General features: G+C 39.2%; 1 protein-coding gene across 1 annotated transcript in view; it reads right to left on the bottom strand.

Moving 5' to 3' along the window:
* Positions 1–349: 349 nt before the first annotated feature.
* LOC104461579 (protein FAM53A-like) overlaps positions 350–16,675 on the bottom strand; it is a 49,383-nt gene continuing 33,057 nt past the window's right edge. Inside the window, 1 exon segment of the mRNA XM_010073214.1 lies at positions 350–1,533. Within this exon segment, the coding sequence (XP_010071516.1) occupies positions 1,210–1,533 (324 nt within the window). The 3' untranslated portion in view covers positions 350–1,209.

Genomic DNA, 16,675 nt, shown 5'->3' with positions numbered 1-16,675 from the left:
TAAGCTTCCCCATTTCTACCCAATTTAAAACCATTTAAAGATTAATTTCCCTTGTTCAGGAAAATTCTTATGGTAGCTGAACTAACAAAATAAGTATGTGTTGCAGTAGTCTGCGATGAATACGGTATTAAATTTGAGATTATTACACTGTATGTAATCACTGAGACACACTTTTGGGATCATGAATGAGTTACTTCCCAGCTCCCCAGACTAACCTGATGTCACTTTCTTTGCAGATGACCAGAAGTCTGCCTTCCCCCTCCACCCAATTCCACCCATAAGTGCCATACTACAGAATCTGCCACAGACTACACATTTTCCACTAGTAAAATTCATAAGCAGACACAAGTGCAAAGCAAAATGTCGTTTTATTTAATTCAAGGACTATTTTCCTTCTAGTATTGCTGAAGGGATCACCTCCTGGGGAATTGATCATTACAAAGTCCCTGTCTAAAAGTTCAAGTGCTCTTGTTGTACATTCTTTTGAACCACAGAAAACATAATGACCAAGTAGGTGGGCAGCTACTTGCAGTTTTATCCCACCTAAATTAGCATTGCTTCAGGCTAGAAAACAATTCAAGTAGTAAAACCATGGAAAATGTTAACCTTTAAGGTCACTACCATATTTTGATCAAAAAGTCCTGAATGTATGAAAAGAACATTTGTACATGTTATGAAGTCTTTTTAACCAGACACTGTCAAAGATGGCAGTAAGTATTTTGGACCAGTTGTCAACCAGATATTTAAGAGTTTTATCTGAAGGTTTATTACCAATTTCATTATGCAATTCACTTTTCACATTAAGCTCTTTAACAAAAGCAACATATACCCGCACCAGAATCACTGTAGACAGATTTAGTTTTATAGAATGCCCTTCTGAAAATTCATTTCAAAATAGAGATGCTTTTTCTCCAGAACTGTAAAAGCCATAAAAATGCAAAATATCTGTTAGGAAATTTTTAATCAAAATTATTCCTTAATGTTTAAAATAACATTTAACCTCCTACTTTTTTGTTGTCATCCACATATTGATCAACAGACTAAACAGGTAACAATGGTTCACGTTTTTCCCCCACCTGAAACATTTCTTCTAACACAGGCCCAAGATAGGCAATACAGAGATTCAGGGACATGGATTATGCATGGCAAAGGTAATCCTCTATCATTTTAATTTAGAACAACTCTGATTCTAGCACACAACTTGGAGTCTCAGTTGTTTTCAATCTGCTCTAGGTCCAAGTCCCCACAGTCTAGAGGAAAGATGCCTTCTTCGGTGCTCTCACAATCACTTGTGTCCTCATCACTTTCACATACTGCAGCTGCTTTCTTATAATCCCTTGTTTTGAAGCTACCTTGGCATGACCCATGGTGCCTTACTTCATCCAGCTGTTCTTTCATCGGACTGGAACCAGGGGTGATGATGTTCATAAGATCATTTGAGTCACATGGGGATGACACAATTGTCTTCATTTGTGTGTCATCGTCATCATCTTCATAGTCAAGAGAGCAAAGACTTTTGGAATTTTTTAAAGTCTGCAATTAAAAAAATACATGAATATATTAACCATGACTGTACAGGAGCAGCAGAATAAATTCCTTAAATTCTGGAATGAAACGAGAATATGTACTCAAAATCAGAGTGCCAGATACATTTAAAATAATCCTGGACACAACAAGAAGAATGAAGAAAAAAAAAGAATTATATTTACTTACTAGGTAATCTGGCTTTGCACAGATATTTTGCCTATGTAGGTTCCCATTAGTGAGGGAAAAACTACCAATCCCCTTTTTATGAAGAAAGATCCGAAAACTTAGCTTTGGGCAACTAAATGAGGAACAACAGACGCCCAGTTTGATGTATTAGCTTTCTGGCAAATCCAAAGCATAGCATTTGGTAACATCAGCATTTAGGTCAGACAGCTGCACTGCAGCCTAGTCAACAATTAATTTCTTAAAGTTCCCAAGGGTGCCCACAATGAGCCCTCGGGTTCACCTCTAGAGATGGCAAAAGTCTGCAAGGGAACTGGCACATTTGGGTAACCTCCAAACAGGAGAAAACCAAGCTTCTGCTGGAAGCACCTTGCTCCAGAGTCAGCTTAGTTTGTCTTACATTTGGGTACCAGGAATCTGAGCAATTCTGTTTGAATGGAAAGTATATTAATAATAGAATCACTCACTTTTATTTAGAGAAGGGAAAAAGAAAACAAAACCTCAGCAAATGTGCTACCTCTGTCCCTCAGATAAAGGAATAAAATGCCTAAGTTTCTCATATAACTGCAAGAATCCAGAAGCAGCATTTAAGAAAAAAAACAGAACTATGCAGACAGCAGAACTTAAGATTTTAATATCTCAGAAACTTCTAAATTCTGCCTCATATACACATGCAGTGAGAGGAGGACGGAACAGCCAGCACTCCTCTCAGAGGTGGAAGGAGCCAGGAGAATAAAGTTGTGGTGGCTTTCTACATCTTACCGGTTAAGTGACTCCAGTCCACAGACACATAGCAATTTTTCTATTATAAGCAGATCCTCAGGGAACAAGACCAACTTGCACACCCATTTTCAGCTTCCTCCCTCAATTTGTCATTTCTTAAGTATTTTATATTTGTTGATCCATTCAGATGGAATAGGAACATTGTCATTCAGATGGAATAGGAACATTGTAACATTCCCAGTATACTACATTGCAGATGCTCTTCCAGAGCACTGGATAATCTTTCTACTTCACCACTGCAGGTCAGCAGCCACATGAGCAGCTTACCAGTATCTTTGGGCAGTTTTTAAACAAAACTTCAAAAATTCAGACGAAATCTGAATTAGTCAGCTTTGCCTGTATACAACTGGACAAAGGAGAGGAGAGTGAGGAGACCTCATTGAGGTGATCTGCCTGACACCTGAGGGTCGATGTTAGATAAGGAACATCTTGCTGACAAGCCCACTGCCACTCTGCAAGTTCATACAGTTCCTTGGACATCACTACATCAAATCTACACAGTTTGAGTAAAAGCTCAGGTAAAAGCAAAGAAAAACAACCACTTGAGTTTTGGAGTTCAATCACAGCACAAGTAGGCTGAGGAGTGACAGCAGTACTGGTACGGGATGGTGGTTCACCATCTTTGGTATCTCTCCACAGGTAAGACACTGCGGCAGCATTCCCCAAGCCTGCACCACATGAACACACTCCACTGTTCATCAGAGGTTTGTTATGCCTGGATTGCACACAGCTCTTTGCTTGCTCAAACAGTTTTGATGTGTTACAATATACACTGGATTGTTAGTTACCAAGTCATAGGTTTCAGGCCAGAGGATCTCTACGGAATAACCTAGTTTCCTTGGACAGACACAAACAAACTTGATTTAGGAGTTGATTTATGCAACTCCAAGACCTGCATCCAAAGACCAACTTTCAGGGAAAAACAAAAAAACAACCTGGTGACCATAGTTCTGTCAGGAGACATTCACCAAAGCCTTTGTTAGCTATGGTTGAAACCCACATCCAATTTTGCATGTGACTAGGATCAACAAAATTGACAACATTGCATAATCAAAAAGCTTTCTATTTCCAAATTTCACTCCCCTATGAAAACAGTTTTGGTATAAAATACATTGCCGTTTTCAAAACATTCCTACATAGCTCACAGCTTATTCAAGTACAAATATTTCAGCTCCTTTTTATGACTAAGAGATATGAATTCCTCTCATTTACTTAAAAGCAAAACAGTATATTTTTGAAGTAGAAAGTGGTAAAGGATATTTTAGTCCTAATTCTATCTTCTTGCTTTGAAAAAGAACACATTTCCTGTTGTGCATCTCCGTGTAGGGTACAATATTTTCAGTTCTTTAAATCTTACAGTAGGCACTGGGAAGGAAAGGGATCAAATAAAGGAAAGCTTTGAAAGTTTTGCTTTCAATGTTTTAGAAAGGAATTCCCAAGTCCCCCTTCAAAATATCTTTTATTCAATTTTCTGCTAGAAATTAATCCAACCACACAGCTGTCTCTCTAGAAGGTTTGTGTACATAAATGGAAAATTGCCTGTTAGCTGTACTGCACTGAAACCACTTGAATGGGAACTTTTAGCCGGTTTCAACACAACAGCAAGTGCATTCAACTGGTTCTTTGTTCAAGCACTTGTCACAACGCACCCGAATTAAAAATAGGTGGATTTATTATCTCACAGCACAATCTCACTTCTTTCACAAAGCAAAAGGTAGAAATTGCAATGCATTCAAGCCCTCTAAACTGCAGCTTTACATGTTACACTGGTACAGTACCACACCTTTCAAGCACAATTGTGCTCAGTGGGGAGCCTGCGAGTACTTGCTCAATGGTCCTCATTTTATAAAGGATGCTGGACTAACAAGACAAAAGAGTCCACAGTTGGCAATGGATAGAACTCAATCAGCTAGAAGTATTCTTTTGTGTGATGGAAAAAAAGAAAAAAAGAAACTCAGAGTTTTAAAAGACATGAGGCGATAAAATGTCTGAATATTAAGAAAAAAAACTTTGTACCGAAAACAATAGTGGGGAAGGAAATAAAAGAAATCTCTCTAGACCCTTGCCATACAAAGCAAACAAGGCAGGCCCAGAGTAGCTTGAAAGGAAGCTAATGTCTGTACTCTTTACTAAATCTCCAGTTCAGAAACCCATAATACATCACTTTCCAAATATAAAAAGCAATAAAAAGGTTGGTTTTGTTTTACTAACAGAACTAGAACATTTGCTACAGTAGTCAAGGGGAAAAACAAGTCATTTACTGCATGAAAACCTAGTGAACAATGGAAGCAGCAGTTCTCATGCTTGTTCCCCATGCCCCCATCATACACCGAGTCCCCCCCATTTTCCCCCTCAGTTTTGAATGGGGGTGGGAGATACAGCTGCTCTGAAGAGGTGCAGCTGCAGCAGCTGGCACAAAGCAAGGGAGAGAGGAAGCCTGACACCACCAGAAGCCCTAAGCCCATCCTACTGCTTCTCTGCACTAGCCATCATGACAGGATGGGCTGCTCCCTGAAGCCATAGGCTTCATCAGACAAACTGGACTAGTTATCTGGCTTGCTTTCTGTGCCATCCAAAGACTTTTGCCTATGACTGCACAACACAAGAGATGCTGCTTTCAGAGACACCGGTACATAGGGTTTTTGACTGTTACGGTCTCTACCAGCAATACGAAAGATGTGGGTGATGCAGTGGTCATCAGGAGATCCTGGCATTTCTGGAACATAACCAACCAATCCAAGCGTAAAACACTGAAGAGGCAGCCTGAGCATGGAGCAACACGTGGCTTGTTCTGTTGCTTCCCTGTACCTAGCCAGGCAATAGAGATGGGGAAGGAGCAACTTAGATGGGCTGCATTTCCCTTTGAGGGCTTCACAGGTCCTTATTTCACTTCCTGGGCTTATGTTTCCTATAGATGAGTCAGACTGGCTCAAAACCAAATGCCTTTACTGTTGTAACTCACACCACAGTTCAGTTTTAGATCAGAAGCATCACATCCAGCATGATGTGTTCGTATCTCAGAACAAACCTACCTCCAAAAAGGTTCAGTTTAGCCTCAGCAATAATTAAGTCCAACCACGGTACAAATTTGTTACACTGACGAGACTTCATTTAATGAAGCTAAGAGGGAGACTTAAGGAACGACTTTAAATGATAAGAACAAACTATCACAAAAGGCTGGTCCTGAACAGCTCATTGAATTGTGTTGAAAACTGCCTTCAGAACATACCACCACATCCTACCACAGACAGATGCAAACAGCATCCCTCCCTGTAAACTGAATTTTCACTTCATGCATCTAATTACTTGCATTAATATAATCACCTGTGACAATCCGAGTTGGAGACATGGACAGTGTTTATTGTAAATCATTAGAAATCTCAGCTGGTTGTATAGATTACAAAATATCCCATCACAGTCCTAATCCTTGCATCTTCTATTATGCATAAAGTGAAAAATAGTAAGAAAAAATGCTGTGTTTGTGTAACAAACTCTTAACCTTTTTGTGGAGAAAAGCTCTTGATGTTTGACTCTGTTCTGTCTTGAACAGCACTGAGCATTTTGTGAACACTTCAGCATTCACAGCTAACCTTAGCTTTAAGAAGCTGCAGTTGAGAAGAAATACTGCTTCATCAGTATGCAGCAGCACTGACAGTAGCAAAACAATATAGCATTCCTCAATTTTATATGCCTGAAGCTTGCTAATACACTCTAAAAGTTAAAAAATAAAGTTAACCAGGAAAGAATTTCTCTGTGCTCAAATAAGAAATCAAAGGTGTAGAAATATATTAAGTTTTTAAATTCAAGCATGTAAAAAAATACTTCAGGTCAAAACCCACTGCAATTTTCAAATTATGCATTTAAAAAAAATCAAAAGAGAACCTACTTTCTTTTCTTGCATTGAGCTACAAACCAAGCCATTAAAAGCATTTCTATATACATATTTTGTGGACACAATCAAATCCATAGAAAATTTCTGACACCTTCGTGGGTGAAATCTAATCTCGGATCAAATTCACTTTGGGAACCAAACGTGCTGTTCACTTTTTGGAGCTCTGCAGTTATCCCTCATGTTCCTGGAAATCTGGCATGTATTTCTGCATTAAAAAATGCAATGCTTACTTCATCATCTAGAACTAGAAAGCAGGAAAAACATGGAATATTGGCTATAAGAAAGAGCGAACAACCTTTACCATTTTCCATGTACTTAGACACTTAACAATAACCACCACTCCTTACATCAGAGATAAAATTACTGCTGCAGTTCTTGTAGTCAAATAAGGTAAATCCTATTTGCAAAGCCAAAGACCTAGTTAAAAATCAATACAAGCTGACACGCAGCAATATGGCTACGACTTGAAACGAAAGTTGTTCAGTACTTTGTCTCTGCTGTATCTTCAAAGGTTATTTTAATTTTTTAGATGTAGGTGTCCAGGAAAAGAAGTAAACTGACATCAACTCGTTTCACATCAGATGCTAAACAGCATCACGAACTAACAGGCTTTCATCTTCCACTAGCCAGACTGTTCTACATTTAAGCATGTACTTTTCTGGTGTAGTCTACCACAAAAGTTGATCTATTTATTGGCCTAGATTTTTATGCTTATATTCTAAATTGTGCCACAGTATCCTTAAAAGTTTTGTTTATGAGCTGCAAGAACTTGCGATTTAATTTGGCTTTTTATTTAGTACTATTAGTTGAAAAAATACTGTAACTTAATGAAATAGAAATATTTAAGCAAAATGCTGAATTTGTCTAATTATACTCATATGCAAGAATACAAGGCTGTTCACCATGTGAGGTAACTGACAGAAATAATTGTAATAGTTAAAAGTCTACAAATGAGAAAAACAAAATGCAGAAAGACTGGGGGCAGGGGGGGAGCTGGGGGTCCAGTTCTCACCACTGCTGTCCCCACACATTGGTCACCCATACTGGTGGGGAGATTCTGGGAACAGACTCATGCACTGCAGTGTTCAGACCTGTACAGCAGCCTACTCATTTAGCTAAGAAGCTTTCTAAGACCCAATTAAAATCATTGCTGTCACACCAAATTCCAAATAGCCACACGTGAAGTCACAGGCACGGCAGATCCCAAACACAGCAAGGATGACAACCACCATGGATTAAGTTCACCCTGAATACCTGCTTCTCCCTTGCCCCAACATCAAACATAAAAATGATTCATGATAGACTCCACATACGACATCATATTTCACATTCAAACTAAATACCCTCTGCACATCTTTTCCTTGCAGTGGTTTGCAAAGATCATCTGAAAAGCTGAGGAGATAACCCACAGGCCCCCTCAGTGCTATTAGCTCACCCCCCACGTGCTTAGCGTGCACATCACCTCAGTTAAATTCCAGCATTAAGGAATTTCACCAGATTAAAGAAAAGTTTGTCAGTCTAAGGGTACTTTCCTAAACTGCATTTAAGCAGACAAAACATTACTGCTGTTTTTTATTCCTTCATTTCTAAACTAAATTTTGGTCGGATAGGGGCAGATCAGTACAGAGCTCATAACATACTCACAGGAAGCCCAGGTGCTGGGTTTAGCTGTGCCTGCAAGTCCAGGACTATTCATCACAGGGATTAATATTTTTTTTTTGTGTTTGTTTTTAAAGACAAAGGGAAGCGTAGCAAGTTACTGCAGTACTTAATGTAATACAGTCAAGAATATGATTCAATACCAATACTAACATGAAGGGGGTGAACACATACGGCAACTTTCCCCTTATATAAAACCCAGACCAACATTAAACTGCATTTTTAAAAGTTTGCAGTATGGAACTCTGAATGAGATGTTGGCTTCTTACATTTCGTAGTTTGGTGGATATGTGAACTGCAACCTTTTACCTTTCCTGCTTCAGTAAGTATAAATCATGCAATCTTTTATTATGAGACTGGAACTACATTCTGCAAACATCACGCCTACCTATTTCACCTGCATGCAATTAAGTTTAAAAACTTTCAACTATTCTTAGTACCAGTTCAACAAGCATAAATACCTACAGATGCTACCAATTATTCCATTAACTGAAACAGAAGAGGCTCACACAGTAGATTTAACTGTTCAGAACTGGCTGATAATCAATATAGTGTCAAACAAAGTGGAACATAATGGCATTTGCTTTGTTCAGCTGAATAATACAGTACAAGACTTTGGCCAGGGAGAAAGAAAATTAAGCCAAACAAGACAACTACTAGATACAGCAGCAGTGTTCATCTGAAATGCACTGATGCATTAGAACAGAAGTTTCCTCAAAGGGAAAGAAGCACCACAGAGAAAAGACTCAAAAGGGCATTGAAATGGCAAGAATAGTGGCCAGGAAGAAGGGTTCTAGCTCTGTTCTTGCCTAGGCAGCAGCTGCTGTCTGCCGTCTCTTGCAGGAGCAAAGCAATTGCACAGCATTAAGGGAGAAAACTCTTTGTACACCTTCATCTAGTTATTTCCTCACTCCCTGCTTGATCTTAAGCACACCTCTAATACGGATAGTGGGCTTATCCCCCTTCTGGATAAACTGAAGAGCTGGACAACGTGGAATTGGGCATCTATTGTGCTGCACCAGCTCGAGAGGCTGTCTGGCAAATTCACATCAGCCAACTGCATTAATAAGTGATGGTGTGATGACCAAACAGCTGCACCATTTGTATTCATACAGGAATGATGAACACATCTGGTTTTGTAGTAGAAGGGCACAAAGGGAAACAATGTCAGCACGTGCTCTCTCCCAACAGAAATGATTCATGTTTTGCCAGAGTTGGTCCATCCTCTCCCATTCAAGGACTGTTACCTTTCCTTTTGAAAAAGAAACAGTCTCTGGAAACAAGTAACAAGTTAAAGTGCATACTACCCACTTCATTAATAATATGAAAGAATGATTTTTTAAATACTTAGTTTCAATAATAATATCTAATTCATACAGATTTTAGAAAGGTGCATCTAGTTTTCTGCATTTCAAACTGGGAACTAAGGAAGCACACTCACATCATCAGCGTGAGTTACACACACATCCCTCACACAGACATATACTAACACACTTCACAGTTGCTCAACATGTTGATATCCCTGAACAGTAGGAGAAAACTACTTAACAAGATTATGATTGCTTGCAGTATCATCTCTCAACATTCGGGCATTCAGGATCCAAAACACAAAGACCACCCTGGGTAGCCAAAGCCTTCTGATGTATTATTGCTCTGACAGAGTAATTAACAGTGGTGCATACTACAATGAGCTCTGAAACAAAGTAAACAAAAAAGTTACCTCCAAACCTAAGACTTTTACTAGGTTTCTACATTTCTGACTAGATGCATTCAAACAAGAAGAGAAAAAGCTATGGCTGTGCTTCCACAGAACTCCTAATAATCAGTCACATTTTGAAGTTCACTTTACCATGCCAAACTGTTCTCAAGTAACAGGGTTTAAGTTGATTGATTATGCACCAGTGTAACACAGGACAGGATCTGACCCTTGTGGCTTCAAAACATGACCATATTGGCTTCATTTCCTGCCATTTGTGTGTCATCTATTTTTATAGAGAACTTCCATTGCTGAGCAGTTTAGCCAAGGTCTTATTCCTTCATGACCGCTATGAGCTGCAAACAATTACTTTCACAACTGAATCACACATGCACTGATTTTTGCAGAGTACACCCATGTACCAACTTCTCAAAATTCTAGCGTGTTCATTTTTTTTTTATCCTAAGGTCAAATATTAAGTTGATACGATGGGTCAACTTCATAAGAAATTAGAGAAGTAAACTCCAAGTCCTAATTCTAAGGCTGCCCTCATTAGTTACTGACAGATGTCAGCCTCACCTATATTATTGGGTTATGCTGGCACTCCATCATAACTAGCATTTTAAGGGATTCTATAATTGGGCCATAAAGTTCACTTCTGCCAGGGAGGGAGGATGGGAGAGAAAGGGAAACACGACCTCAGCTTGGGAACAGTTCCCCCTTCTTTGGACCAATTTTCCACTACAGAAATAGTTGTCCAAAACAAAACCTTAAGATCTTGTTATACAAGGGCAGGCAGGCACGCATGCATGGGCATATACACATGCAGACAAAGTACAAGTGCTGTTACAAGTCTTTTGCTCAACTGAATGCAAAAGCCACAATTCAACAATAAATTCTTGTAGGAACACTAATTCAAACTGTAGGTGGACTCTTGCCACTAATTATTTCCAGAGACAAGTTAAGTTGAACACATTTGTTGAGAAAGAACAGAATTAGCACTGTTCACCTTCAGTACATGCACTGCACTTTTCTAGTTTAGTATCTGACTTTGGACCATTCTGAATATTTCTGAAACTGGGTGGCTCAGGAAATGCTCTCAACATCAAGCAGCAAGCCCACTATAGATTTTTGTAAAACTGAGTCAACTTATGCTAAACTTCTGTTTGGTAGATACAATTTGGACAAGTTTGTTTATTGGTTGAAATACCAAAGCTGACAACACTTCTCCAGTTGATGCTCAACATCTTTTCTAGAAAAGTTAAGTCAGGAAACCACACGTGTGGTCCTTTATCCTTCAGCTGCACTGAAAAACAACAATACATATTTTAAAAACACATCATACCAAGTCAGAAAAGAAACAAAGTATATGCAAATTCTGTGTAAGACAGAGTCAACACTCAAAATCCTAAAGCATTGTGGTAACACTAAAACTGAGCTCAACTTCTCACTGTATGGCCAACTTCAGTTTTCCTCTATTTTGTAGCAAAATCAGAGTTTGCATGAAAAAAGCTGTAACATTCAAGAAGGTATATACATTCAAGTATTACACATACCTTGTTTTAAAGACTCAGTTGTTTATACTACCACGACTTGCAAGCTTCCCAGCATACCATAAAAGCCTTTTAAGTTTTAATCACATGGTTAGTGCTATAATGAAAACTGAAATCAGGAAACTCATCAGAAGTCTCATTTACTTAGAAGTCAATTTCTGGTAATACTTAAGTTTTATTGCAGAAGTACGTGTCGTCATCAGCATATAAAGAATTAAGTACTTTCAAGTATATGAACAGATCAGCTATTTGATTATCTGCAGCTAACGTTAACACCAAACCATCACCTCCCAGATCACTTATGCAGAAAACATCTGTTTATAAACCAAACTCCATTAAAAGCTGCATCTAACTTAAAATCAATACAAACTTTTCTTCAGTTTGTATAAAGTTGAAAAGAGCATGTAAACAAGTAAATATTTCCCACCCTAATGGAAGAACAAATTGACATCACTAATTGATATAGAGAAATTCAAATCAATTCATTTTCACATGCTTAAAACATCTGTTTTGCTTTTAATGCACCTATGTACCAGTATATAAATGCAGCAGGAACCAAGCTATGCTATGCAAGACTAACAAAAGACCACGGGACAGTTAAACTAAGACTTTCCAAAGTTATTTTAATGAACCTTTCTGTAGAGAAAAACCTCAGGTGAATCAATCTGGTTTAGGTCTCTTTCCAAAGATGATGCATCAAGTTAGATAGAAAGTGACTGTCAAAAAGCAAGGGACATTTCATCAAGTATAATACTCAGGGTACGGAAGACCAAAGCCTAGTTTCAGAATTAAACGAGTCCTTCCATTCTGGTACCATCAAGATGCATTAATCTATTCATTTGATCACCATGTTATTACAAGAATACTGAATATTAAGAGAACACCCTCTCCCAAAACTACCCTAAGTTAAACTCAAAGAGGTATAACTCATTTTCTAATATATTTTTAAAAATTTAATTGGTATTTCATTTTTTGCCAAGAGATCTGGAAAAAAGTTCCCATATTGATGATTAAACATTATTCAACTCTTCTGCTAGTCACCATCTCTTGCAATTTAGAGCAAGAAAAAAAAACAACCCACTAATCCCCTGCCACCTGCCAAAACCCAGATGGTAAAACCTGAGAAAAGTGCTCTCACCTCTCTTTAAACCCTCTGGTGCAGCTCAGGCACATTAACTATAAGTACCCTATATATAACACTGAGCCATAGCTCTTAACTCAATATTGTATTGTATTCCAAACAACATCACCAATAATTTTAGCATAATCCAATTTTATGACAGGCTAAGTAATAATTAAAGAAGAAAATATCCACAGCTGGCTGAAACCTGGTTTGTGAGTTAATAGATGGCCCTTTTTCTCATAACGTCAAACGCAGCTGGTCTGGTACTCATTAGCTCCTTCAGCAACGAATACAGGAACTCGACAGAAAGGAAAAGCAAATCTGCAGCAGATATTGAGCTGCCCCCTCCTCTTATTAGCACACTGCTTACAGAAAAGTACCATAAACATACAAAGGCAGTTTCAGGTCTGACAAAGCCACACAGTGCTGAGCAGCTCTGAGAAGCTCCAGCTATTTGCAAGACATTTGTTACAGAGCACCATTTACAAAAAAAGGGAAAACAACCCTCTATCCTTAATGAGATTTCCTTTCCCTCACTGTCCCTTGCTGCCAGAGCACAGGGAACCTCCAGCACAAGGGCTCACTTCACTGCATGCCATTTTGGGCCTAATTTCACATTGTGACCCACTCTGTTGATGCAAGGAAAGCAAAGCGCCAGATGCTCTCTGTGCCTGCTACCTCTGTAGCATTTCATTCACTCATCCAAAAGATTTCCAGGCATCCATTCAAAACCAAGTACCCCCAGCCCAGTCTGTCCAGTCACAGGACAAAGTGCTGGCTTGTCTTCAGCTCACTTTTGATGCTTGCCTATCATCTCCCAGCCCAGCCTACTTCTATCTCCCTTCCTTCTTCTCAAGCCTGCTGGAATTTGAACTTTAAATGGACGCCCTCCACGGCAACAATAGATAAAAAAGGACCCTTTGATTGTTCATGCGTTGCAGAAAAGAAAGGAGGAGATTCATCCTGGCTGTGACCTAGCAGGAACTCCTCAGGCACAGCTCCCCTTCCATTGCAACGGGATGCCTTAGCCTCTAGCTACTCATTCAAGCTGCCTGTGTCTAAGTTTCCATTCAAAGAGGATGAATTCTTCAGGTTTCCCCTGTTAAGGAATTAAATGTTGATCCTATGAATGGAGGGTAACACCAAGCTTGGAAAGCAGCCAAAAGGTTCTATAACACTCAACAGCTTGGAGTTAATTCAATACTTATTGATATGTAGCAGGATTTATAGCTGCATTATTTATAAGGGAAAAAAATCAGAGCCATATTTAGACCTTGGTAATAAACTATTTTTAGCACCATCTGTTTTTCTAGTTTGTTCTCTTGCTTAGGCAAGGGCATAATTCTACCCAGTTCCCTCTTCTTTGCCCATTTAAAATAATCTACAGAGCCCAAATCAAAGCACAAGTAAGGATCATGTTGAATATTTATTGTGCAGCAATCCTCTTAATCACATTTTGGAAATCAAAACTGCTGACTAAGGACAGTCTTCAGCTGATGCAACAGTATATGTTCAGTTACAAAACAGAGCAGATTTTTTTTTAATGCAAGGGGCAATGTCTTTCACACAAACAAGGTTACTATCTGGAAAGAACTGATCATTAACTGCATTAAGCCATCTGAAAAGTGTTCACGCTCCTGGCAGTGCTTTTCTGGGCCATAGTTGCCAGCAAGTTTCACCCTCATTAAACCCACAGACATTTTGCCACAAGTACATTCTGTCAGGCCAGGCTGCTGTTAGAGGGGGAGACATGGACCATACGCAGCTGCTGCAGGCACCTTGCCTCTATGAGATGAGGTGTTTCAAGCTGCAGCTGCCACCCAGTCAAAAGCTTTCTCAAACCTCAAATTACCTCTTCAAGCTTACATTTATATTCTGCTTTTAGCATGGGACACGACACTGGTGACCTCTGCAGCATGACAAGAGGGACGGAGTGAAGGGGTTGCCAGTTCCTTGAATTCAGGAGTGAAGCAAGGCTTTGGGTACTTGCATACTGATTAAGTTCTCAGAAACACGCTTGATAGCAGCAATATATTCATCTTATCCTCCTGATTCACAAAAGTTTCCTTTCTATCCAAAAGAGTAGCACAAATATTTGGAAGCTTTACTGGTCATTGTGTCAGATTAAGAAATTTTACTTTAGAGCAAGGCAGAAAACTCATTTAAAATATGAGCTCATGGAGTTCTTGCCCTTTGAAAAGGGCGAAGCAGTAAAGGTTGCAAGCTGGTTTACTAGGGCTTGCAGCACAACTTGAGCATTCCCGGGAAGTAGAAGAAATGCAGCAAAAAGCCCAAGAATAAATCCCGGCATGTAGCACATAGGTCAAAATTAAATTCTACAAATGCACAACAGACAGACAGCCATTATAATGAGTCCTGAGGACTTTAAAACTTTAAAGTAATCAGTATTATTAATATAATATTCATTTGGCACTGGCATTATGTGACTACGTGGTCGTAACTAGATGATCCTTAAGGTCCCTTCCAACCCAAAACATTCTATGATTCTAGGACCATAATTTTAGAGTGTTACAGAAATATAACATAACAGTGCTGTCCAACTAAGCGGCCCTTGGGACACCTCCTTCCACTCTACCACTTTTTTCTGTGGAGAAAACAGGGCACAGCACTAACAGCAAGTACAACAAACTGCCAGGAAGATGGAAAGGCTATTTGGCTATGTGATACAGCCAGGCTTTTCCCGGGATCAGAGCCAGGACACTGAAGCCTGCTCCTGGTGAGAAGGATCTCTGTATGCCCTAGCAGCAACTACTGTGCCCCATCTGCCAAAGATCAGTGGCTGCTACCAACTGATGTGCTGAGTGGTCTGTACCTCTCAAGGGGAAAAAGCTCCAAATCTGTGCTACTCTGACAGGACACATTTCAAAGGACAGTCTGCCTCAACTGAGAGGAGTTCAATAAAAACCATTCAAAGGAGGGAACCAAAGTCTGCAGTACTTTCAGTGGTCATATAAAGCACATGGACAAAACCCAACATATGCAGTAACTGCCATAGTAAATTTAAGAGCTATTGCCAAGTCCGTTTAAGAGTAAAAACTAAGCTTGCAACTTGTAGTTCAATTCCCTAAGGCTGTTGCATAACCTGCAAATACATTACAACATGAGAACAAATTAATATCTGTGATTAACCAGGAATGTAATTGGAGGATCTGGAAGTCTTCAAAATACAGCCTGTTGCAAGCATCGCACCCAAGCATCTACCTCTGATGTGGACAAGGATCCTCACTTGTGTGCCCTCACTCTCAGCCTTATATGTAACCATGCACTTTTACACAAATCCGGAAGGTCTAACCTAACTCCTTTTCCAAAGTTTACACCTTATTAGTATGATTATGCATTAAGACAGGACTGTAGGGACACATGAACTACAGAGTCTCAGAAAGCAACTGGAGATGATAATGGCAAAACCAGCCAGGACAAGGTTTGTTAGGATCTGCCCATCTACCCTTCCCTTACACACCAGATGGCAATGGAAAGACAGTTATCTGTCCTTAAAAATCAGTGATCACAAAGACAGGACTGATTAACTCTCAGGACCATACCCATTTGAGAGATGGCTGGATGCCAGTGAAGGGAATTGTGGCAAGGCAGAAGAGTCTGTACAAACTCCACTTATACCCTAATCCCCAGTGATCTCTCCCCTCCACCCCAGTGCCTAGAGGGGTTCTAAACAATTGTGATCCACAACTCCAACACTGAAACCCCCTCTCAGACAATATTCTTACATAGCAAGCCTATGCTGAAGTGATCTACATTTATCTGGTTATAGCTGTAACAAATCATATATTGGCAAAAATCAGAAACCACTAGGAGACTTACAATTTATCCTATTTAAGTAGCTAATAATCATAATCTGTAAGTGAAGCAAGAGTTTATCTTCAAGCCTTGATTTTAAAAATTATGCTCCAAAAGTATCAAGGTAGTTTTAACTAAGAATGTGACTTTAAAAAAGGGTCATATAATAGAAGTATTTTTTAACCTCAGTAAGTTTGTCACTGATAGTAAGCATTTTGCACAGTATTACTTCAGTCCTCATAATGATCACCATTGGGCAATATGCTTCCATGTCAAGGCCTCCAAAGGTAGAGCATAGGGGAAAAGGTACAGAAAAACCTTTTTATTTTTACTTTATATATTTTGGTATGCATATATGTGCTCTTTAAACAGCCACAAACACACACTGTCTCCTGAACATAGAATACACATATCCATACTAGTCTACAAGGTCACTTACATTA

Source organism: Pterocles gutturalis, unplaced genomic scaffold (assembly GCF_000699245.1).
Source record: "Pterocles gutturalis isolate BGI_N339 unplaced genomic scaffold, ASM69924v1 scaffold7127, whole genome shotgun sequence".
NCBI classification, from domain to species: domain Eukaryota; kingdom Metazoa; phylum Chordata; class Aves; order Pterocliformes; family Pteroclidae; genus Pterocles; species Pterocles gutturalis.
The sequence above is the reverse complement of the archived record's forward strand: the minus strand, read 5'-3'. Positions and strand labels throughout refer to the sequence as shown.